Source organism: Drosophila innubila (assembly GCF_004354385.1).
Source record: "Drosophila innubila isolate TH190305 chromosome 2R unlocalized genomic scaffold, UK_Dinn_1.0 1_C_2R, whole genome shotgun sequence".
Taxonomy (NCBI): Eukaryota; Metazoa; Arthropoda; class Insecta; order Diptera; family Drosophilidae; genus Drosophila; species Drosophila innubila.
This window is the reverse complement of record NW_022995374.1, coordinates 12,656,374-12,681,323: the sequence shown is the minus strand read 5'-3', so window position 1 is coordinate 12,681,323 and position 24,950 is coordinate 12,656,374. Positions and strand designations below refer to the sequence as shown.

At 37.8% G+C, this 24,950-nt stretch overlaps 1 protein-coding gene across 1 annotated transcript in view; it reads left to right on the top strand.

Moving 5' to 3' along the window:
- The first annotated feature begins 540 nt into the window (after positions 1–540).
- The window catches only part of LOC117785771 (apoptosis-stimulating of p53 protein 2), a 46,075-nt gene continuing 21,665 nt past the window's right edge, over positions 541–24,950 (top strand). The window contains exons 1-2 of the mRNA XM_034623992.1: positions 541–881; positions 14,564–14,622. Of these exons, the coding sequence (XP_034479883.1) occupies positions 14,590–14,622 (33 nt within the window). The 5' untranslated portion in view covers positions 541–881; positions 14,564–14,589. The remainder of the gene's footprint in view (positions 882–14,563; positions 14,623–24,950) is intronic.

Sequence of the window (24,950 nt, the reverse complement as noted above, 5' to 3'; positions counted from 1 at the left end):
AGGTGTATAAGGAGTATAACAGGTTGTTATGTTTTTATAACAGCATTAAAATGTAATGTGCAAACGATGTTGGCATAGCTACAGTTGTGTGTGCTCTACACAAGCATAAAAGCAAACACAGACAGATAGACATATGTGTGTGTGTGAGTGTGTCTAGAGAGAGCACTCAGCTAATTTCAAAGATAACGACAGGTAAACACGCGCACAGCGGAAGAGTGGGAAAGGGAGAGCACGTGAACTGTCAGCTGAGAGCGGCTCTCACTCAACTCTCTCGCGCAAGCAAGCAGTGCGACCGTTCGCGTCACAGGTAAAATTCAAATGCGCTGTTGTTGTAACGAACTTTTGCCGATCGCTGTTGCGTCGACAAGTGCGCAGGTGCAAGCGAGACGCGCAGTCTAACAGCGACGCAGCAGAGTGAGATGTCGCTAGATGTCACAGCAAAGCCGCGAGCTGGAGTTGAAGTTAAAAGAGAGCGCGGCAGAGAGCGAGAGCGGCTGGAAGCAGAGCTGAGCGTTTAAGGCGGCAGAGCGCGTCAGTTGTTCAGCGGATTTACCTGTTAACGGACGTGTTTTCCCAGCAAAGTAACTGAAGTTTACGACCGTGCGCCAGTGTGTGTGTATGTGTATGTGTATCTGTGTCTTTGCTTAAGTATATGTGTATGTGTGTGTGCATTCAATTAATTACAAAAGCAAAGCAATTGAAATGTGAATTTAATGAAGGAATGCAAATAGCTGCGTGATAAAGCAAAAGTGCAAAAGTTACAAAAAGTGCAACGAAAACAACAACAACAGCAGCAGCAGCAACAACAACACAAACATCAGCAACAACAAGAGCAGCTACAACAACAACTACAACAAGCAGCAGCGCAAGGTGCAGACAAGGTAAGCAAAAAAAATATATACATACATACATATATATGAGCGTCGAACTTGAAAGCAGCGCTGCTCACACACACACAAACAGAAAATTCGACAGCGAAAATATATTTAATGAGCGTAGCCTGAACATATTTGTGTGTGTGTGTGTGTGTGTGAGTGTGAAAGAAAGAACAACAACAACAGCCAGCAATTACAACAATGAAATTGCACTTGAAAACCCAGGCAAGCAGTCCAAGAAGAAGAGGAAGAGCAGCAAACGAAGCATAGAAAAATCAGTTTACAAAACGGTATAAACGTGATTCGTTTGCCGCACGCCATTCGTTTGTTGTTGCTGTTGTTGACGCTGCCTCTCTACACTGAAAGAAAAACCATTCTGTGCCTCAAGCTTAAAATTCTTGATTTTAACATGTATTTCTTAACATTGTTCAACTAACACAATATGTCGATAAAAGTCAATAAAAATGTTTAAGAAACCTAAAAAGTTGATCTATCTAAAAAAAAGAGGCACTTAATACATAAAATTCAAATATTGCTGAGAAAAATCGCGCTTGATTCAAGTATTTGGTACATGGGCTCAGAAAATCAGGAATTTAAGTTCTTCTGAAAATATTTGATCTTGAAATATTTGATCTAATTAATTCGAGGCAGCTCTGATTTGCCTTCGTAAATAAAATATAAATAAATAAAATCTTACAGACCATCGAAATTTCAAGCTTGTTCTATGAATATTTTGTACTTGTTTTAAGAAAAATATATGTTAATAATAAAATATAAATCCTTGGTTAGCGTACTTTGATTTGATTTGCCGAATTTTTACTGTGTACCTGCTCCTCCCCCTGCTCTATCATGTTGTGCCATTGTCTGTGTGAATTTTCTTGACCAACAACAACAACAACAGCAACAACGCAACGTTGATGATGTCGCCAATTGGCGCTGCAACTGTACGACGAAATATTTTTATTTTTGTTGTTGTTGTATTTTTCATTTTGGATTGCGGCTTGAACAGCTTCCAAGAGTGGAAGTGGAAGCCAAGCCCCATAGATGCCCAAAGCAGCGCAAGAAATGAAGCGTGGCGCAGTTGCTACGATCAGCCAGACAACAACAACATCAACTATGTATAATAAAAACAGCAACAACAACAACAACAGCAACAAAAAAACGCAAATCTGGCGCAATTGAGCGCGAATGCCAAACCAGAAAAACAAGCAAACAAAACAACAGCAACAACAACAACAGCGATGCTCTGCTACCGCGCTGTTGCTGCGCTGCCGCTGCATAGATTGCCGGCCACAGTGGCTTCCAGTTACGACAACAACAACAACAGCAACAACAACTACAACAATAACAAGCATTCAACTGTGGTCTCCGCTTTCGTCGTCAGCGTCATCGTCATCGTCTTTTCACTGAATGAGCCACATTCCGGTTTGGTTACCACAATCCACAAAAGCATCCCCAAAACCCACACGAACAAACACACAAACACTCACACACACACACACACTCACGCAGCTCAAAAACATGTTCCAAGCCACGCTTTGAGCAGCAACAACAACAGCAACAGCAGCAACAACAACAGCCTAAGAGCTTTAAAAAGCAACATGGCCAGTTTTAAACACTCTTTCAAAAAGTATAATATTTTTGTCATGAAGTGTGCAACTTAAAAAAACTGACAGAACCTATAAAGTATAGTCCAGTTAAATTTGACATATTTTTAAATTTTACGTTAAGTTCTATGCATTTTACGTCATAATATTTCTCAGATAGTTATTATACCTCTTAACTATTCATGGAAAAATGTATCTTAGTCAAGTAATTATCTTGACAAATTTAAAAAAATCATTTGAAGAAAAGGAAAACCATTTCTTGGGGTTTCTTTATAATATTTTCTATTTTATTATTATTTGGTTGTTGTTTTGAGAAAAAGTTAAAAAATGATATATTGGGAGAAAATTAAGTTTAAGTATAAAAAATAATTTTGTTGTTAAAGAATATGTAAACAGTTCTGTCTCATAGTCCTGACAATATTTGATTAAAATCGAATCAATACATTTTTTAAATGCCTTAGGAAGGATCGAACAAAAACTAGACTTTAGTTTGAAAAACTCACAAATTGAATATTTCGTAGTGTTATATAATATGGATTAAAATCAGAATATTATATAGCTGCTATAAAGCTTTCTATCGACAATTGTTTGCTGTATGATATTATATTTCGTTTCTTAAGGTATTTTGACCAAATAAAATAATAAAAATAGTTACAAAACGTTACAATCTTAATGCATTTTTAAATATCTTTAGGGTTTTATAAGGGTATCTAATCTTCGGCGTAATGAAGATAACCTTTCAATCTTGTTTTTTTTCCATGTCGTGCGGCGGCTGCGGCTGCGCCTATGACGCTACATTCCAATTACAGCGTCGACGCTGACGTTGCAGTCGCAGTCGCGGTCGCTGTCGCTGCCGCAGCGGCTGTTGCGCTGGCAACAGGAATGTCAGGCCCAAACACACACACATACACCTACATACATACATACATGCATAGGCAGCGCGTCATTTCAACTACAACACACAGAGTTGTTTTTGGATATTTCTACCTTTTTTTTTTTAGAAATTCCAGTGCGCGGGCAGCGCAGTCGGCGTCGCAACGAAAACGAAAAGTGCGAAAAGTGAAGCGAAGTCGCGACGCTCGAACTTAAAGCTCAACCCGATTGGAAGTTTTTTGGAGCTAAACTGACTTTCCTGCTTACCTTTCCCTCCTTAAGTTGCGCTGCAGCTGTCGCTGAATATTTCGTTCATTTTGCTCGTTTTTTGGTTGCTTGCACCCAAAACAAAAAAAAAAAAAAATGTTGATGAACCTGCACGTTTTTTACATGTAATGTGAGGTCAGTAACACTTTTGTTTCCCAAACATTCATCACGCTCCGTTTGCCGTGCCGTGAGAATCATTTATCGTTTATGACGTCAAAATTGTTTGAAGTGTGGTTTAATGAACTCACAGTACAATTTTTTTTCGGCCTAAAGGAGTAAAGAATGCCAATGAACGAGGGAGCGAGAGAGAGAGAGAGAGCTGGAATCTCTGGCAAAAATAAAATAAAATAACTATGCTGGAGCAAATATCCGGTGATTTTTCTTTTCTTACTTTATCTTTTGTTGTCGTGATCTAAATTCAAATTTGTATTCGTGTGAAGTTTTTTCTTCTTTTTGTTTTTGGTCGAACAATAAATATCTGGGAATAAAGCTCAAATAAGTTAAAAAGCTGCTAATTGTAAGAATGACAAAAAGCTGTGAAGAAATTGAATACAGAAAAGTTTTAGTTAAGAATTCTCATTGGGAATTTACTTTCAATTTGCAGTTTTCAAGTATTTAATATATATTGCATATTTTTTAAGCTAATATAAAAATAAAGATATTTAAAATAATTATATATTGTTATTAAAATAATTATTAAACTAAATTTGTTACCTTAACGAAACTAAAAACTATTTCTTCTATTTGTCCATTTGGAAATTAATTTAGTTCGGCTCAATAAATCGGAAAATTAATCTGCTTTGCTTTTGGGTTGCTACAGATTGTTAGAAACATTTTTAGAATACAGCAGCGTTGCCATATTTTTGAAATCCTTTTGGGGAAGTCAATTGAAATTGGGCTTAGTTGTGTGTAAAAGTAAAAACAAAAGTAGAAGCACAAAAAGTAAGGCCACATGCTGTGAATTCTAATGACAACTAACAGGACAAACAGGCAAAAACAAAGTTTATTTTTATACGCAAACCGAAACTAAAAGTCAACCTCAAAAGAAGGCGTGGCACGTAGTACGCCTCTATATATATATTTGAAAGTTTTGCTGGAATGCAAATCAAGGCTGAACAAGAGTTGGCAGTCCTTTTTAATTTGTTTTTGCTAGGGAGAGAGAAAGATAGAGACAGTGAGAGAGAGAGAGAGAGGGGGAAATGGCGCCAGTCTGATGTCGTGGCCAATTCGCTTTTGCCATGTTTAAACGAAGCATGCGAGATTTTATTTAACGCGTCAAGCTTCAAGCGTCTCACAGCTCGTTTCATGGTTTTGGCCCAGTTCAGTTCAGTTCAGTTCAGACCAGGCCAACTCATGCGAAATGGCCCCAACTAGTTGCACACGAACTGTTGGCATATGGAACCGCGCCCAGTTGCCAACTGCCTACTGCCCCCCTCCCCCTACCTCGATCCTTTATCACTCTCCCCTTAGAATTCCCTGGCGTTTCAATTGTCCGCGCAAAAAAGTGTGTTTTATTTTCGGTTTATTTATTTTGCTTATTTTTCAAGTGGGCTGCCAACTTTAGCCATGTGTGTGGAGAGAGAGAGAGAGAGAGAGAGAGAGAGAGAGAGAGATAGAAAGAGATAGAGAGAGAGAGGGAGTTGTGGAGGTTAGTTTGGAGCAGATGTACTTACATATGTAAGTACAATCATTATGCGAGAGGCCTTCTATATAAATATTATATGCGGTTTGTTTGTCTCTCTCTCTGTGTGTGTGTGTGTTTTCGAAGGACACAATCTGGCAACGGGACTCTTTGTTGTTGTGTGTCACACACACACGCTGTGTGAGCAACCGTTTGGTTTTTATGTCTTTTGTACAATTTTATTTAATTTTTCAATCTTTTATGAAAAGTTTAATATTTGTTTTTCATGCTTGCGATTTGCATAATTCACAAAACACACACACACAGAAGCAGGGGGAAACGGGAAAGTTGACTTCCATTTCTTGCTAGCAATACCTGCAGGTTAAGGGAGCAGCGAGAGAGGGAGAGAGAGGAGGGAGAGGGGAGGGAGAGAGGGATAGGAGAGGCAGCGGCTGCTTCGCTTGCGATATATTTTATGAATGCAAATCCCTGTTCATTCGGATTTGGTTTACTTACTTGCGGGTACCCACACACACCCACACACACACACCCACACCCACACACACACCCACACACACACTCTCACACACACACTCTCACAAAAAAATAGGAAGAAAGGAAAGTGCAGCGTGTGTGGGCGTCGGGTATTCATATTCATATTCATATTCATTCATATCGCAGTTCCATTCATGCTAAAACTGAATCTGAAACTGAACTGAATATTTATTATTATTATGTCGCCGCCTCCCACCTACACTCTTTTTAAGTCTCCTTTGTGTTTAACATTTTCCTCTTCCAAAAAAAAAAACAGAGTCTGAAAAAAAGCTGAAAAAAGAGGAGCATTTTTTGCTGGCCCAGTTTTCGCATTTTATTTATTTTTATTGTGCGACGGCGGCTTAAATGCGCTTTGCAGATATTTATGCCTGCCAACTGCTTGAAAAGGGAGCGAAATATGTTTATTTCGCACACACACACACACACACACACACACACACCTCCCTCACCCGAAACATGCAAATTTCCAGCTCATCTCATTTCGACTCAGTTTCCACTTTTGTTTTCTTTTGCTTGTATTTTACTTTATTTTATTTGATTTCACTTTGCATGCAGAATCAAAGTTTGGTATTGTTAAATTATCCAGCGACAAAAGAGTTGGCTTACTGCCACGCCCCCTTTAAGCACATGTGCAAATGTATGTGTAAAATATTCTAGTGTTTATTCAAATTTATTTTCCCTGACAACGCAATTTTAGTTTTCCTTCTCCAGCACTTTTTCTCCCCTTGACTATCGCTGTTTTGCAGCGAATTTGTTTTTATAATCAACTATTTTTCATTCTCCTTATTTTATATTGACACTATAAAAAAAAAAAAAAATGATTAACAGCTTTTGTTTTGAATTCAATTTATTTTTTTTTTAAGACTACAAATTGCATGTATATTTTAGTCCCTATACAAATATGGATTAAAAACAGTTTAAGCTGTATTAACAAATATTGAATATTTTAATATATACATTTTTTCCGAGTTATCTTTAATTTTGATTACAAACAATTTGCATAAATATTCTTTGTCAATTTTATACATTTATTTTTAAACTTTTCCCAATAATTTCATTGCGGTGCTCTAATTTATTATTTATTAATGTTTATTTATTTATTAAAGTCATATTATATATGCATAATAAAAATAATTCAAATCAATAATAAAAATAACTAAGCACTTATTTCTAACTTTTATATAGAATTAAATAAGTTCAACAGGGTATAGGAAAGTCGAGCATTTGCCATGAGTGAGCACTTGTAATGTTCATCTCATTATTAGCAGCTCGATAAATTACAAACGGAGCTTTAATTGCAATTAAAAATTAAAATTACACTCTTCCACCTTCCACCTTTCTCCTGTCATCCTTCATTCTCTCTCCCTCCAGTTTGTGAAGCCGGAAATCGCATTTGAACCGTAAATATTCGTCAGATAGAGGCATTGATTATGGTTACACATGCATACATACATATGTACGTATATCTCCGGCCTAAAAGCTCTTCCTGGTTGGCCATGGGGCTCTCAGCTCCCAACTGAGTGTATGTCTGCATGTGGAGAGATACGCGAGTGGTGAGAGAGGGGGGGGGAATCCTCTGCTGGCAATTGCCTGAAATCCTTCACGCTTCATCAATTCGCATTATTGTTGGCATTGTTGTGACTCTGTCTCTGTGTGTGTCTGTGTGTGTGTGTGTGAGCACCCACATTGAATTGCAAATGTGTGTGTGTGTGTGGGGGGGAGGGGTTTGGGCCATCTGGGCGCACACGGCGGAACAACAACAACAACAACAACGACGACGACCGCGAAAATCGAAACGCTCGAGAGTTGTGCGCACTTAAGCGAATTGCGTATTTATGTGTGTAATCGCTACTCATCATTCGCCAGAGCAGCGGAAGAGAGAGAGAGAGAGGAGGTAGGGGAAGAGGAGTGAGGTGGGGAAGTGGGATCTTGTGGTCCACTGATGGATTCGCTTGTTACCTTTTCGCATTACGCGAATGTCGCACACTTTTGTCAAATGTCGACTGCGATTTATTTGCCAGCATTTACATATTTTACTGCCTGCTAATGGAACGGTATCTCATTGCCACGCCCCCCTCGCCCCCCTGCCCCCATTCATAGGCACAGAAGTGGGAGTGGGATAGAGAAATGCAGTCATCTCTGTTCATATGACAACTATTTTTAGTGTACGTCATGTTTGTGACACTCGAAACCGCGAAATGATAATTTACTAAATTGCCTTGAGTAGGGTTGTCACTCGGCCAGGGTTGTCGCTGGCAGTGAAAGCGTTATTTATCGCCGTGCTTAGCTTAATACACTCAAGAAAGCTGTGCAAGTAACGAAACTTTAAGCAAGACTGCTTAGGAACTTTCATCTCTACTACCATTTAGCCTAACTTGGCCAAAACTTAACTTTACGTTAAAGCAGAATATATTTTTAACCACGTTTAAATCTTTTATTTTAAAATGTAATACAATTTAATTCAATTTAAATACTATATATTTTTTGTATATAATTATAATATTGATATTTATTAGTTTTTGGTATTTGTATTTTATTTAAAAATAATTAATTTAAAACATTTTAATCTTTTATACTTCAATTTAATTGTAAACTTGGAATTTTATTTGTTATTTCTATTTAAATATTCAGTTATTTTTAAATAATTTAATAAAAGCTTGCCTGGCAGATACACTTCCAATGATTGCTAACTTGGCCAACTGTTTAACTGTTTGCCAGCTGTAAATAAAGCAGATAAAACAATTTTATAAGTACTTTAATTACTTGCATTTGTTGCTGTTATAATTTCAGTAGCAAAAGTTGATAAAATGCTGAAAGCAAGAGTTTTATTGCTTGCGCTTTTATCTTAATTGATAAGCGAGACAAAAGCTGTTTATCTGCAACTGCAGCCCTTTCCAATGTTTATCTCTATTTCTCTCTACCTCTCTCTCTCTCTCTCTCTCGCTTCATGTCACTTTGTTGAACTATGCTCATCTGACAGTTGTTTGACATCAAAAAACTTTGACCGACCAAATTCATTATATAATTTCATTTGCAAAACAATTTGCATTATTATTTGAACACGGCCAACATTTTTGGCTAAGCTAACAATTTCAACCAAACAAAGGGCTGCCTGGAAGGGGCTATTCGGTGGGTGGGGGTGGGAGTGTGCCAGACTTTTATAGTCAGCGTTAAAAGCCAAACAACAACGAAATGTTTTCTTTTTGTTATTTTTTCTTACTTTTAATTAAATTGAAAATGTTTTTGCGCCCAATTTGCCTACGAATAGCGAGAATGTTGAATGATTGCCGCTTGACAGTGGCCAAAAGGGCAAAGGGTAGGGCGGTGGCAAGGGCAAGGGGCGAGGCAAGGGGCAAGAGCAAGTAGGTCAAGGTTAAGGGGTGTGGCTTAGAGGCGTGGCTCTAAATATTTTATTCAATTTGCTTTTTTTTAATAAAGTAAATCGATGTGGAGCTTGAGTAATTTGTACAAATTGCGCCTCACACATACACACACACACACACACATACACAGCAAAGACGGAAATATTTTTGGTAAATTCTCTTTTCGAAATAAAAATGTAACGCAATGTGGCAGCGTGGAAAATGCTTTTCATTTTGACAGCTCGCTGAAACATAAGCTAATGTAGAGCTAGAGAAAGAGAGAAGGGAGAGAGATTTTTGGGGGGGAGGAGAAGCTGGCAGCGGGTGGGAGAGGGAGGGAGGTAGGTAGAGGCCACTTATTGATGACCTCTAAAGAGCAATCGAAGCGTGGCGAATGCGGCGTATACGTAATGTTTTGTTGCTTCTGATTCTAATACAGAGAGTCGAGGCGTTCGCTCATTTGTGCATTCATACGGCCATTGACAAAGCTGTCAGCGTGTATTGATTTATGGCCAGAAAGTTCTACAAGAACAACAACAACAACAACAACAACAACAACAACTACATTGAGGAGCAGCAGAAGCAGAAGTAGAGCAACAACAAGAAGAACAAGTTACACTTCCTGTGCAAAGAACTCATTCAAAAGACAGACGCCATAATTTGTGGTGCTTAGCAGGAATCCAGACTAATGACAGGCAACAACAACAACAGTAATAACAACAACAACAACAGTAATAACAACAACAACAAGAGGAAGAAGCATGCGAAAAGCATTGTTGGAGTGCTTAAAAACAAATCGCTTTTCCTGCCACAGTTCGTCGAATCTAATTAGATAGCTAACTGTAACTATCCATGTCTCTGTCTCTCTCTCTCTCTTTATCTCTCTTTCTCTCTCTCTTTCTCCTTCTCCTTCTCCTTCTAACTGTATTCTTAGCTAGTTATACAGCCTCTCAAGTAATTGTTTTGTCAAAGAAGATGCTGCAAAAAATATAAATTGGTCTAATATTTTTGATTTAATAATAAATAATGTAATAAGGCATTAAACTGTCATTAAATATAAATATGAGATATGTTGATTTAATTCTTTGTCAAATCAATTACTTGACTTAATTAACTTAATTTTAAACAGTATTTAAAATAATAGAAATAATGTGATTTGTTAATTTTTTTCTTGATTTTTGACTTACTGTTTGAATCCGTGATTTTTACTTTATTTTATTTTTTAGATTTAAGGTTATTGGAACCATTTTAAATAATATAAATATTAAAATTCAATGCATGATACTATTTTGAAAAAATAAATACCAGCTATGTGATTTTTTCATAGTCAAAACACTTACTTGAGATGCTGTATATGTCTGTTATTTTATTTTTCTTATTGTATCTGTATCTGCATCACATTGTATATAATTATGTTGGCCCAGTGTCAAGTTTGCCATTTGTTGTGTTAAGCACACATGCTTAACACGCAAATAATTGAGTGATGCCCGCTCCCCTTCCCCTTCCCTTCCACACCGCCAGCCACTTTTCCCGCTTCAACAACAACTTGAGGGGGAAACTGCTGCAGCTTTTTGGGGCAGAGAACAATGCCAATTGTTGGTTGCTTGCTGTCTGTCTTCGCCTTGCCCACACACATGTATACATATATATATATATATATTTATATACACCCACACACACACACGTAGATGCGACATCTACAGCTATAGATACAAAAGTATCTGCAAGTGCAACGATGTTGATAAATTGCTGAAGCAAAGCTTTCGAACGTGTTGTTACCTATTGTATTAACGTATAACTGTTGTTGATGTTGTTGTTATGGTTGTTTGTAGTGCACTTTTGGCACAGCTTGCGGGAGGGGGAGGGGAGGGGAAATGCTGCCACAGCTATTTTAATTAGTCTATTGGATGCCAAGCTACAACTGCAGGTGTTATTTTCACGCTCGTGTTAATTGTTGATGTTGTTGTTGTTGCTCTTGTTCTATAGCTGTGCATTTGACATGTACTCAACCACACACACACCTACACATACACGCCTACACACACACACATACATAACATTTTAGGCCGTCGGCATTTTCCGAAATGCAAACAACGAATATGCACACAATTTTGTGGGCTGCCAATGTGCCACGCCCCACCAAGAGGCCCGCCTCTCTAAACAACCGCAGGCACATAACACTAGCATACCTGGCAGCCCCTAAATATAGGTTATATATTCGTATCGATGAGAAATGCATGCTATTCAATAGACAGATTGGATCTGAGGATTAATTTTGAATTTCAATTAATTTATTTACTATATAAAATAAACAAAATATTTATCTTTTTATTGTAGTTTAATATAAATTTACTAACAACCAATATTTGTGATTTTCGCAGAAATACTTAATAAAATTTATAGACTTCAAATTGATGAATTGTTAATTATTTTAGACCATGTTCTGCATTCACATTTTTATTTAATTAAATTTAATTTTAAAATATTTCACTTGTCTACAGGTATCTTATAGTCGCATATTTTTATTAGTTTTTTGCTCGCTATACAAATTGTTTTCAAATGCAATTTAAAATATTAGATTTTAAACATTTATGCACATTAAAAATGCAATCAATTGCGATATTTGGTTAATTTATGTGCAGCTCTGGAACGGAAATGTAATTAAATATGCTGAATGCATTTGGGAGACCTCTCATATTTCAGTCCCCCTGAAAACCGCCTTCCCCTAACCCATAACTAATAATACGCTGTTCTCAGATAATGAAAATAAACGAAAAACCGCTTAATAATGCAATAATAAACAGAGTTGGCATATAATGTATCAGCTTATATAATGCTAAAACCAACAAATGATTAGACACAACAATAACAGCGGATATTTGTGGCTTAAACTTGTTTATTGTTGTTGCGGTGGCTGCATTCCATTTTAGAGTCTAAAAGCCGAGCAATAAATGTGGTTTCATTAAGTTCGATTTGTGGTTCGAAATTCGATTAACTTCTACATTCTCTCTCATTTTATGCGCAACCGTCTCTATGCTTCTTTTGTTTAAGGATATTGCAGTTTATGAATTCATCTCTATGGCAACGAATTTTTCATTTAATATTGCCATTTTTTGAGTGTATTTTGGTCTGGCTATGTGAATTATTTGTGCGAAATTTGCATGCACAACGCTTCGTTTAACTTTTGGCTCTTCTTTTTTGTTATTTCTTTCATTTTTCGGGGTTTTTCTTTTTTTATATTTTGTGTATTTCTTTTCTGTGCATTTTTGATTTTTATGCATTTGACACGTTTAACATTTTTTCCGCAATTTCGTTGCATTGAGTTGCGACGTGCCAAACGATTTTCAGTTTTGTCGAATGCATACAAATATTGCGCATACGCCACGTTGAACTTGAAGAACAAAAGTTTTGTGGATTATGGGAAAGCCAATCGACTTGATTAACTTGTTTCATCCATTATAAGTACACCTCGGGAATCTGGACTCCGAGGAGCAACAAAATGCGGGCACCACAATTTGCATGCCACACAATTTGCAACGATATATAAGAAATCCCTATCTATCTGCTTACTTTGTCAAACTGCTGTTGTTGTTGTTGCTGATCAATATCTCTCGTAGGACACAATAACAATAACAACACCAAAGAGCTAAAGTAACAACCAATTTCCGTTTCAAGTCTCAAGTGAATTTTCAACTTTATTGTTTAGTTGTTTGGCAAATATCTGAGAGACCGAGAAGCAGCACTTTTCACATACGAGATATATCCATAAATGCACACACACAGAGATACTCTGTTAACCCTTAGGTGCCCCCTGCTGGCCACACTTTAAGCCATGCAGAAAACTTTTCACCCAGTTTCCAGAATCGAAAGTAGAAAAGGAAGCAACAAAAAAATTGAGTTGAAAATGCTGACAGGAAACTTCCAATCAGAAATGAATTACTTTCGACTGTTAGGGAGATGGGAGAGGACAGGAGGATGGCAGCAGGGGCAAGAAGAGAAGGCAGTGCGGTGTCAAGTTTAAGAAGCCATGAAATAACATTAATTTGTTGCAAATACGCTTTGCCAAGTTTTTAAGTTGAATTAATTTGATTAGCTTATCGCTCGTTCAATGTTGAAACTTCATCAGCATTTCGAGCGTCAGTTGAAGTGCCTCAAGTGGGCTGCAAGTGGGCCACAAGTGGGCGTGGCACAATGCCATACTTGACTGCTTCTGTTGTGGGTGTGTGTGTGTGTGTGTGTGTGTGTGTCTGTGTGACAGAGAGAAAGCGAGGAAGAATGTGTGTGTGTTTGTGTCCTTGTGTGACAAGGACTTGGACTTGCAATTGTACAAGGCAACCTACAAGGGAATATGTGTGTGTACGTGTGTGTATTTGTGTGTGTGTGTGTGTGTGTGTAGCACATTTACGACAACGACAATTCAAATTTTATTAGATTACATGAAATTTATGTGGTAATCAATTTACAAAAATATATATAACAGCAACCACATAAGCGACTGACTTGTTAATACCCTGTAAGCTATGAATTTCCAAAAATTTTTTTTATATTCCATCATATATATTTGACAATAAGTGATAGACTAATTGATACCCTTTAAAATAAAAACTCTAAATCATATAAGAAAACACAATCAATTAACATCAAAACAACAGAATAAGCAAATGTGATAGACTAGTTAATACCCTGTTAGATATGATTGTAGCTGAAAGAATCGAAGTTTTCCACTGCTTGTTACGTAAATAAATAAAAAGTTATGCTACCCAATTATTGCTTTGTACAGGGTATAAATGCTTGGTCTAGTAGTAAACGCTAACAAAGTGAAATGCAAATGACGAAGGACTCGGCAAACATTTTAATAAGGCATTTTCAGCTGTTTTTTTTTTTTGTTGAACTAAATAAGTCAAATAAAGAGTGAGACAGAGCATAAAATATTGAAAGGGAGAGAGAGAGAGAGAGTAAGAGGAAGACAAAGCAAATGGCAGATGGGTTCAAAGCAAACACAAAAAAATGCAAAAAAAAAAAGTAATATTTTTTTAATGCGGCAAGTGCTTGAAATTGATAAGGCTGTTAGACCACAGTCTGTGTGTGTGTGTGTGTGTGTGTGTGTGTGTGTGTGTGTGTGTGTGGTTGTGTGTTATGCATTGTTAGCAGCCACAAGCCAGACACACACACACACACACACACACACACACACACCCCCACAACCACATAATAATAACAAGCGCAAAAGCGAGTTGGCAAAAATGGAAATACAAATTTAAATTGTGTGTTGCCTTGTTAAATATATTTGCCAAGCAAATACACAGACACACACACATGTGTACATATATCTAATCACTGTTTGTTTACATTACTTTTGCTTATTTCGCTCACTTTTTCAACCTCCTTTTTTATCGTTTGCAGATTGGTTGAAGCTCTAACGTCATGGTATGAAGGAGCCGGCGAACACTTTGGATGAAATTGTAAGTGCCATTGCAGTTGATATTTTCACAGACAGTCGGACAGACAGTCGGACAGACAGTCGGACAGACAGTCGGATAGACCCTCGGACTGACAATAAATGGCTTAAAAAAAACTAGTTGGAAAGGCTAAACTCGAGTTAACTTGACTTAAACATACCCTGTAATTATTGTGTAAAAATTACTCAAATCGAAGCATCGATTAATCAATGATAACATAAGCAATTTTTGAGGTTTCTATAGACAATAAATCGAGTAAAATAAATCAATGATTATGAAAAATAAACAAAAGTTGCGGTCGTATATTTTTCTGGCGTATATTTGATTTTCAATTAGCACAAAAAAACAACCAACGATTTTAATGAGTCCCAAAAATTGCTTATAAATGATTTCCATATAAAAACATTAGACAAAAAAATACTACATTTTACAATATTTTGCTTAGTTTGAATTTATCTTAATAGTATAAGTACGAATTAATTAAAATCAAATATTCTAAACATAATATAAAGCAAAATAATTATAATATGTGCAGAAAATTAAGGAATTCGGCTGTAAGTATCTCCCATAATATGTTGTTTTAAATTTGCGAGGCATAACCAAATTTTAAATAGGATAGGGTCATAAATGTCTTTTCTTCTGTTTGTCTTTTTTAAAAAATCTAATAGACTCTTTGTACTTTTGTAGACACTGTGCAGTTGTTGCAGCTAGTCCAAGTGCATGCAACTGACAAGGGGCAAGCACATGGACAAGGGGACAAAGGGACAAAGGGAGAGAAACATACTCGTATCATAAAGTCAAATGCAAAAGCAATCAAAATGCCAGTGCGACGCCTGCAGGTGGCAATGTCGTTGGTGGAGGCAAGGGCACAGTGGAAAGAGGGGGGATAAAAAAGGGTTACGAGATGGCAACATGTGGCAGCCACAAGAGGCAACGGCAGCAGCAGCAGCAGCAACAGCAGCAGCATCAGTTTACCCAAAAAGGTTTTTCTCTCTCAACGTTCTCGTAATTGTTATGTAAATGAGTTTTACAATTTTTGCTTAACGAAAAAGGTCAAAATGCGCGACACACAGAGACAGGACACGGCACACACAGGACAACCAGGGACATGCCAGGGACACAAACACAAACACACACACAGTTTTCAAACCGAAGCTTTCTAAACTCAGAGCGAGTCACAACTTCAGTCAGTCAGCAGTTTTTGTGGTTTGAGGCTGATGATGATGAGCACAACACACACACACACACAGAGACACAAACAGAGGCAGACAGGCTTTGTTTTGGTTGCATGCCTCTGCATGGTAATCCTCGACCTGCCTCCCTCCCCTGCTCCTTAAGCGAGTTCTTTATAAAATTGCAAATCAGTTTGAAAGTCAACGACAGGTTGTTTTACTTCTCTCTCCTTTCTCCTCTCTCCTCTCTGTCTCTCCTCCACAATGGTGTTGTCATGATGATTGTTGTTGTTGTTGTGGTTGCTGTTGTCGCTATTGTTGCTGCCAAAACAAGCGAAACAACAACAACAACTACAACAAAACATTCCCTGCCTTTTGCGTCACGTTCCACGGTGTAAACATACGAATTTATATGACTGTATTTAAGTAATAAACTTGCCTGTCATTTTTGTTGCTCTTGTTCTTGTTGTTGTTGTTGTTGCTGCTGCTGCAGTGGCAAACTTGGCAGCAGAAATGTAGGGAAGGGGTAAAATGGCCGGGACACATAGGAAAGTTAATAACCGTTTAGCAAGTAAGCAAAGTTTCCCCCACCACGAATTTCTATGGCGGGATTACAGTGAAATTTTACGATTATGTTTTGCTAGCAGTCAGTTTATTTTTATTTATTTTTTGTTTTGCAGCACTGCGACTATACAGACTATAAACGTGTATATAGCATATATAATGCGCTTTGGGATTAGCAAATTGATTTCAATTTATTTTGCATACTTTCGTGGGCAGAAAAAGTTGAAAGTTTTGCTTTAACGTAACAGTTTAAATATTAATAAGAAAATAAAGAGTGAAAAAATAATATTAAAATATCGAATAATCTGTTATAAAATAATTTAACTAAATATTTTGAAATAATGCAAATTAAGTAGTAACTTTTTTTAACTAAGTAAATCTCTTAACTCTATGGATATTTTACTTTGTTATCATTCCTAAATATTGTGACTTAAATTAAACGAAATTCTACTTTTAAATAAAATTATTATTCTGAATATGAATAAAAGCAACTGAAAATGTTTAAATATAATAATACTTTGTTTTTGTCAATAACGTAGAATTTTCATAATAGAAAACTCGAAACTTTATAAAATATTGCTGTGTCTTAAATGCAATTAAGCTTTGCTTTTGTAAGCAAATAATATTTTTAAATATGAAGCTGAAACGATAGTAATATTTGTTACTAAAAGTTGCTACGTTTGTTAATTAAGTAGAGTTTTCTCTGCCAACATTTCATAACGTAGGCAGAGATGGAACTTTGTTGTCAGCTTAACGTGTTGGGATCATGCTACAGTTTCTGACAGCTTTCTAATTGCAACTCATGCAACATTCAGACTGTCCACCTGTGCGTGTGCGTGTGTGTGTGTGTGTGTGTGTGTGTGAGCTGAAAACTTTTCGAATGAGTCAACAACTGTTTTGGCATTTGTTACGCATACGCAACGTGTTGCAGTTGGTCCTAACAAATTTGACATTTTAGCTGGCTTTATGTTAAAGCCACTGCCAACATTAGCGAGACAGAGAGAGAGAGAGAGATAGTGAGTGAGAGAGTGGGATAGGGAGAAGATAGAGCTAGCTTATTTCCTTAAGTGCAACGTCAGGTTGCGTGTCGAGTTCCCCTTGGTTGTAGTCTAAATAAATACCAAAGCATGGCAAAAGACAAACACAACAACAGAAATACACATGTGCACACACACACACACACACCTACACATACATTTGCAGATGAAATGCTATACAGTTACAGTTATATGGGGTCACGCACACACATGCAAATTGCCTGGTTGCAGATGTGACTCGCAGAGAGAGAGAGAGAGAGAGTGAGAGAGAGGGAGAGAGCTTGAAATTTTAATGCATGGCAACCATTCTCAACGGCATATTTACATTTTAGCTCAATGTCAATTGTGTTTATAAATTAATTTGCAAAAAGACATATGTACGCACACACACACACACACGGAAACACACACGGACACAGAGAGACAGCACCCCAATGGCATTGGCAGAGAGTCCCCAAAGCAGCATCAGGCAGAGGCACTACAACAAAATATATACAGTATGTTAAGAAACTAATTTGTCATAGAAAAAATTTAGTTATTTGTTATATATTTATTTTTAATCTGTTCTACGAATTAAAATAAAAAGTGAAAATATAATATACAATTAAGGCTGCAAACCTCCAAAATGTAGTACAAAAATTAAAAAAAATATTTTCTCAACTGATTTCCAATTTTCTGTGATATTTAATAAACATTATTCTATATATAAATTTTTTTTAACTTAAGATAACTACGTTAGGTCCTCAGTTTGAAAAATAACTGTGTTCGTCATGTTTTGCTAGACTGTGTTTTTAAATTTCTCAGGAATAAAACGCTATTTTTAATACGTCTTATTAAAAAAAGGATATTGATTTCATTACTATATTTATTCTATTTTAACTTGTTTTCAATTCAAACCGAAATTAAATAAAATATGTTTTACTTTTTTAATATTAAAAAAGGTAGAATTATTTTTTTGGCAACATAATTATTTGAACCACTGTATATGTGAGCCTGTATGAAAAAAATGTGAATGCCGCGCTACTTAACAAGCTCGACTTTTGTTTGGAGGTCGCAGGCAGAGTGTGAAAGGGGTGTATGCGACATATGCGTGTGTGTGTGCGTGTGTGTGTGTGTCTCAGCTGACCCCACGACGAGCTAATGTCGCATTGTGTGTACTTTGCGTGTTGTTTTGCCTGTCGTCGTGACAGGTTGTTGTCGCTGCTCTTAGACGCATGCCTTTGTCTTTGAGCCTCCGTCTCCTGCCCGCGTCTCTAGCTCTCGGACACCCACGCAGTGGCAACAAAAGCGGCAGCAACAGCAGCAGCTGCCACTCAGCAGTCGTTGCTTGACTTTGCCGTAAATATTTGCGCACAAAAGTCGGCAATGATTTGGCTGCAACAAACTGGCAGCAGAAGGTTGCTCTCTCTCTCTTTGTCTCTCTTGCTGTTTAGTCCCAGTTGCATTGGAGTTTATGTCGTGACAGAAACACACACACACACAGATATAGACATGCATAGAAAGGGGAAGAAGCAGACAGCAAACAGCAGGCAAGTAGCTTAGCAATTGTGCTGCAAAAATGACAAACGGTCGAGCAGGCGGCTAATTTGCGCAACTGAACTGAGAGACAGAGACAGAGAGTGAGACTGAGATAGAGAATGACAATGCCCCTACGGCACCACGACAGTGGAACCCAATTAGTATCTGAAGATGAAGAAGAGCTTGCTATATATCAAAATTGTTCACTTCTTATAGCCTTGACTTATTCTAGTATTAGTGATTCTACTTTAATTATAGTAACAATTTTTATATCTATTTCTGTTACTACTACTACTACTCTCATTAAACTACTTCCTTTATTGATACTACTTATCTAGCTTATCTATCTACTACTCTCTCTTGCAATTATTAGTACTTCTACTCCACTTTCTCCTACTACTACTACTATTTCTACTTTTACTATTTCTACTACTAGCACAGCTTCATTAACTAATTATACTACTATTTGTAAAACTTCTACTACTAAGTCTATTATTATTTATACTACTTATTCAATTACTACTTCTAGCACTAACTCTACTAGTTTTTATTAATCTATACATATTCGTACTACTACTTTAACTACTACTACTCTCACTACTCTTACTACTAATACTACAACTTTCTATTTACAAAAATAAAATGTTTAGTACTCTAGTAGTTCATCTATAGCCACTTTTATTTCTACTACTACTACGCCTACTTCTACTTAAAGTACTTCTACTACTAATATTTTTACTGCCATTTCTACTCTCAATATTTCTGTACTTACTTATACAATTCCTTTTACTTTCACAACTTTAACTATTCAAACAACTTTTATTTCTACTATCAATTCAATCTTTTATAGTTCTGCATCTACTTTATTTAAATATTATTTCTACGGTTTTGATACAACCAATTCCTTTCGCATAAGGTCGAATTTTAATTAATTTTTTGAGTCCTTCTCGTTAATTTTCCTTGTATAAACTTTTCTGCTTTTACGTAACTTTCGAAAAACTATTTCAATAAAACTACTTCAGCTTCTTCCACCACAGTTCCCAGCACTACTATTTCATAAGTGCGTGCCTGCATTTAATCCGTTGCTAACATGTTTAAGAACAGTTTGCCAGTTAACAAAATCTACTATATGTATAAAGTAGCTGCAGACAGATTGCGTATTAAATTGAAGCTTAATAACCCAAGCACTTGCTGAGTTATGAGCCTGAACCACTTGGGAACCACTTGTGAACCGTTTCTTGAACCTGACAACAGCTCGCATTACTGAATCACTGTGCGATGCACGCACTTCCGAACCGCGAAGTTCGTATCTTTAGCATTTGACAATGCAAGTGAGCAAGAGCTAAGAAACTTATTGAGCCACCCAACCACCCAACCATCCAACCACCCAGCCACCCAACCACCCACTGTGTGGAAACAGCTGCAGTGGCTCGGCAAAAGCACTTCGTGTGTGTCATCGTCAATTCGGCTTGGCACTAACTTGGCCAACAACGAAAGCCTTTAAAGCAGCTGTGAACGTTGTCGTGTTCAGTTCGTTGTCGGTTTCAAAATTTTTGTTTTCAGTTGTGCATTGACTGGCGCCGACGACAGTTCAAAACGACGCAACGCGACGACATAACGTAAACGCGTAACAACGTAACGTAACGTAACAACGTAGCGTAACGGAAACGCAAAGTGACGTATACATTTTGGTGGCCGCATTTCGTGAGTTATTAAAATGCGATAAAAGTCAGTGAATCGGTAATAAAGCGCTTATCTTTGGTCGCAATTACGCAGGGAATGGCGCAGCGGGAAGAGGGGCGGTAAAGGGGAAGGGGGGAGGGGAGTGGGAGTAGGGAATGTGGAATGACAAAGCGAGTGCCAGCAGGCCTTTTATATATCAGTGAATATCTGTGTGCCTGGCGCCCAATTACCCGGCACTAGTGAAGTAACCCATACCCCCTGACTCTTCCGCTTACCAATGCCTTACCAGAGTGTGTGTGTGTGTGTAGTCAATTGTGGCCAGGTCCCGCATCTGTTACAAATGACAACGTGGCTCAGTTGCTCTTCTCCCTCGCTTTTTTCCGCAATATGTTGTTGTTTTTCTTTTCGCCTGACTGTTGCTGATATTTACGATGATCCATCTGAGGTCTGAGCTCTGAGGTCTCCAGTTGCCACAAATGTAGGCTGTCATTTGTGTGTCGCTTCATTTCAGTTAATAGTTGGCTACGTGTGCGGCATATTACACACATTAGTGTGGCTCACACACACACACACACCCACCCACCGACACACCGGCCTATTTGTTTTTCTTTTTTCTTTTTTTTTGCCTTTGCCTTCTTGACTTTGCTTCCGCTTCGTGTATCTCTAAAACATTCAAAGTATCTGGCGGATGTGTCACTTGCCGTGTCCCGTTCTCGTGCTACTTTTGGATGTTTATGGCATTTAAATCAATATTGTCACACGTCATGCTCTCCCCCGCTCCCCCGCTCCCCCACTCACCTCTCATTCCCCTTCTTCATGCTCCTCCTTCTCGCGCTTCTTAACTCACTGCAATTTGCACAGATTCATTTGCTGACTTTTCAAGTGTCGCGCACTCATTGCAATCATAGAAATGCAATCCCCGCCTCTCGCTCCCTCCCCCCGTTCCCTCTCCTTCCCCTGCTTCTCCACTGGCCTGAATTTGCTTAATGAGCGCAATTTTGCTGTGCAGCTTCGGCCGCAGATACTCGGTCCCACTTATTTAGTGCTCATACGCCCCGTAGCCACAGCTACAACCTGGCTAAAACTTTTGGCTCGAATTACAGGCAACACTGCAAATGCAATGCCTAAAACGGGGACTGAGGGGAAACACGGGAAAGGCTTTTGTTTATCGCTGTGTGGGGAGTTCAGGAAGGTCATGTGTTGTCCTCTTCTTGTAATACCCGTTACTCGTTGAGTTAAAGGGCATATTGCAGTGAATGTAACAGGCAGATTATATATTGAATCTATACTCTTGTTCAGCTGATTGAATTAGTTGTTTGTCTGATTGGATCGCAGAAGATACAAGAGCTAGAGCTACCAAATTAAACACACAGAGACTTAAAATCAAAGTATTTTTATAATGTTCCACCACACCTACATTTATAAAGATATAATTCACTTTTTGATAGTGATTATTACATTATATTACAACTAGTAATATGATCGGTTATATAAAACAGTTGTTATGGCTGTTTTAAGTTTAAAAACAACGCCTAAAAGTATGCAATATATTTAAATACCACTGAAATAAGCTTTGAGACATATTTGATTCAAGTAAAGGGTACCTCAAAGTCTGTTACTCTACTATAACCTCACTGGTGCCATCTCTCTTTGTCCTCCTCTGTCTGAATCTTCTCCTCTTTAGTCAGCTTACAGCTGCCGCGCCTGCATAAATTATGTTGCATCGTGGTTTTTTGTTTACGAACTCTCGGCCCACATGCAACTCTATAATTTCTAATGCCGCAACAAGGATAATACGCAGCTGTCTCCCGATCCATGTCCCGCTGCCGCCTGCATCTGTTTTAACGCTCACTTGACTGCAACAGTGTCCAATGCGTTCTACTCCACACTTTGCCCTCTCCACATACCCAAAGTTGCGGCATTTTAATTTGTTAAGTGTGCAACGTTCATATACCAAGTGCCACTGGGGCAGGTAGCCTCAAGTTTACCCCAAAGCTGCCGCAATTCTATTTACATTTCTGCAATTGTTGTTGCCGGTGAAAACTATTTGAAATACTCTCTCTCTCTCTCTCTTACTCCACTTTGTTGTTTACAGTTAACATGCCTTTTGGCCAGCTTTAAATGTTGACCATTAGCAGCAGGACATCAGTTCCACATTTAGGACACGCCAATGAATTTCTTAATTAAGCTTAATGTGCAATTTTGAAACAAGCTCTGGAATTTGAGAATATGCCTCGTTGGGACGACACGTTCATTTCATTTAAATTTTCGGCTCAGCCCAAGGTCAAATTAAACAACAATAACCTAAAAAAAAAAGAAGAGAAAAAACCCTAAAATTAACAAAAAGAAAGGCTACAAAGCAAAACAGTTGGCTGAAATTGCGTTAAATGCCACTCGAGAAGTTCACATGCTGCCCCTGAAGCATCTGAAACTGGACTCGAGGAATTCCTTGAACATTTACGCAATATACTCGTATCTTTGGCTCATAAATTTTAACCATTTTCCATTTCACATTTTCCATTTCACATTCTCCACTTTTGGTTACGAGCAACCCAAAAAGCTCGTAATGAAAAAAGTTTCTTGCAGGTAGCCCAGTTAATTGCATCACTTTCAAAAGAGTCAAGATGTTGGTTTTCGTTTTGACAGCAGATGTTCATTAAATCCGATAACACAGTGTTATCGAAATGTATTAGATGTGCAGCTCGACATATATTATTCGATAAAGTTCAATATTCATAAATAACGGAATATATTAAAGTCTAATATGTATGATTAAATTAGTTAAATCACTGTCAAATTTTTCCCTTGACTCTTTTTCAAAAACTTCACTCTGTCATAACTTTGTCAAATCTAACCCGATTTCCTTGCGGATTATCAGTTTTATCATTATTTGATCTCTATTTCGATTCTGCTTCAAAATTTAAAAATTCAATTTTTACCAATCGCTGTCTATTTTTTCCATATTTTCCCTTAATACTTTTTCACAAAAAAGTGATTTGAAAAACTCGATAGTCGTAGCTCGATATATTATTTACCGATTGATCGTCAACTGGACTTATTTTTTTTCGATTTACAAATTTCAATTATTCACAGTTTAGATTAACATCACTTCTTAAGAGCGAACATGATATTAACTAGAGTGTAGTTACTTGCATGCGCTTTATCGATACATTGCTAAATGATTGCGATAGTTTTCTCAGCATGTCAGTTAATTATTCATATCGACTAACAATTCAGATAAGTTTGCCCTCGATTATATATTAATCGACTGTTTAGTTGACACTCAAGTCGCACCTTTTGCCACTTGACCTTCGCCCACATTTGTGGCATTAGCATTAGAGAGCTGATTTGGGGGTTGAGTCCCTTTCCTGTTCTTTTTGCCCCATTGGTCCAACAGTCCTATACACATTTGAACTCTTAGCACTCCACTAATCTGTCCATTGTGAGGCATTCCGAGTGGGCTTCAAAACTGTTTCTTTTTGACTTTGCCGCCTCTTACTCACTCTCCCTTGCTCTGGGTGTATGGCAAGTGAATTTACGACCAGGGGACAGACACTTTTGGTCACTCATGGTCACTTGGCAATGTTCATGGTCACTTGGCAAGTGGGCAACGATGGGCGTTTGCTTGGCTCATGAACTTACCGTGTTCAGGTTAGGCCAGTTGGCCAGTTAGCCAGTTGGCCAGTTGGCCATCCCAACGTATTATACACCAGAGAGCATCCTTCACGATTACTTAATATTAATGACTCTAGGTTTTGGCCTGGTCAAGTCGCCAGCATCTCCATTTCCTTTACGAACTTGAGGTTCAGTTTCATGTCGCAAATCTGTCGTCGTCGATGAAAAAGTTTCGCTAACCAGTGTTGTCTATGTAATGAATGCCTTTTGTGTGCGCCTTTTGACTTGGTTTACTTCGGGGAGCAGCAGCGGACTTGAGGGAGAGGTAGAGGAAGAGAGAGAGAGTGGAGAAGTTTTATCTCTGTGCATTGTGTTGAATGGCCGCAGCAGAGGCAGCTGGAAATATTTGCTTAAGCAGATTTAACTACATTAACTTAATTAAATAGGCACTAAGCAGATGACAGACAGAGACAGCTATACATAAAGAAAGTGTGAGAGAGAGAGAGAAAGAGAGTGACAGAGAATGGTGTTTTCTTGTAGGCGTTTTTGGTGTGCAGACATGGCGTATGCGTGATATTGATTGATTTCAAATCACATACAATAAATGCCGTTGCCAGTTGCTACTCTAAGTTGTTATTGCTGCTTGCTGGTTGTTATTGCTTGTTGTTGTTGCTGTTATTGATATTGCCTCGAGCTGCACAAAAGAGTTCAATTGATGTTTGCAAGTGGGTTGCTCAATGAA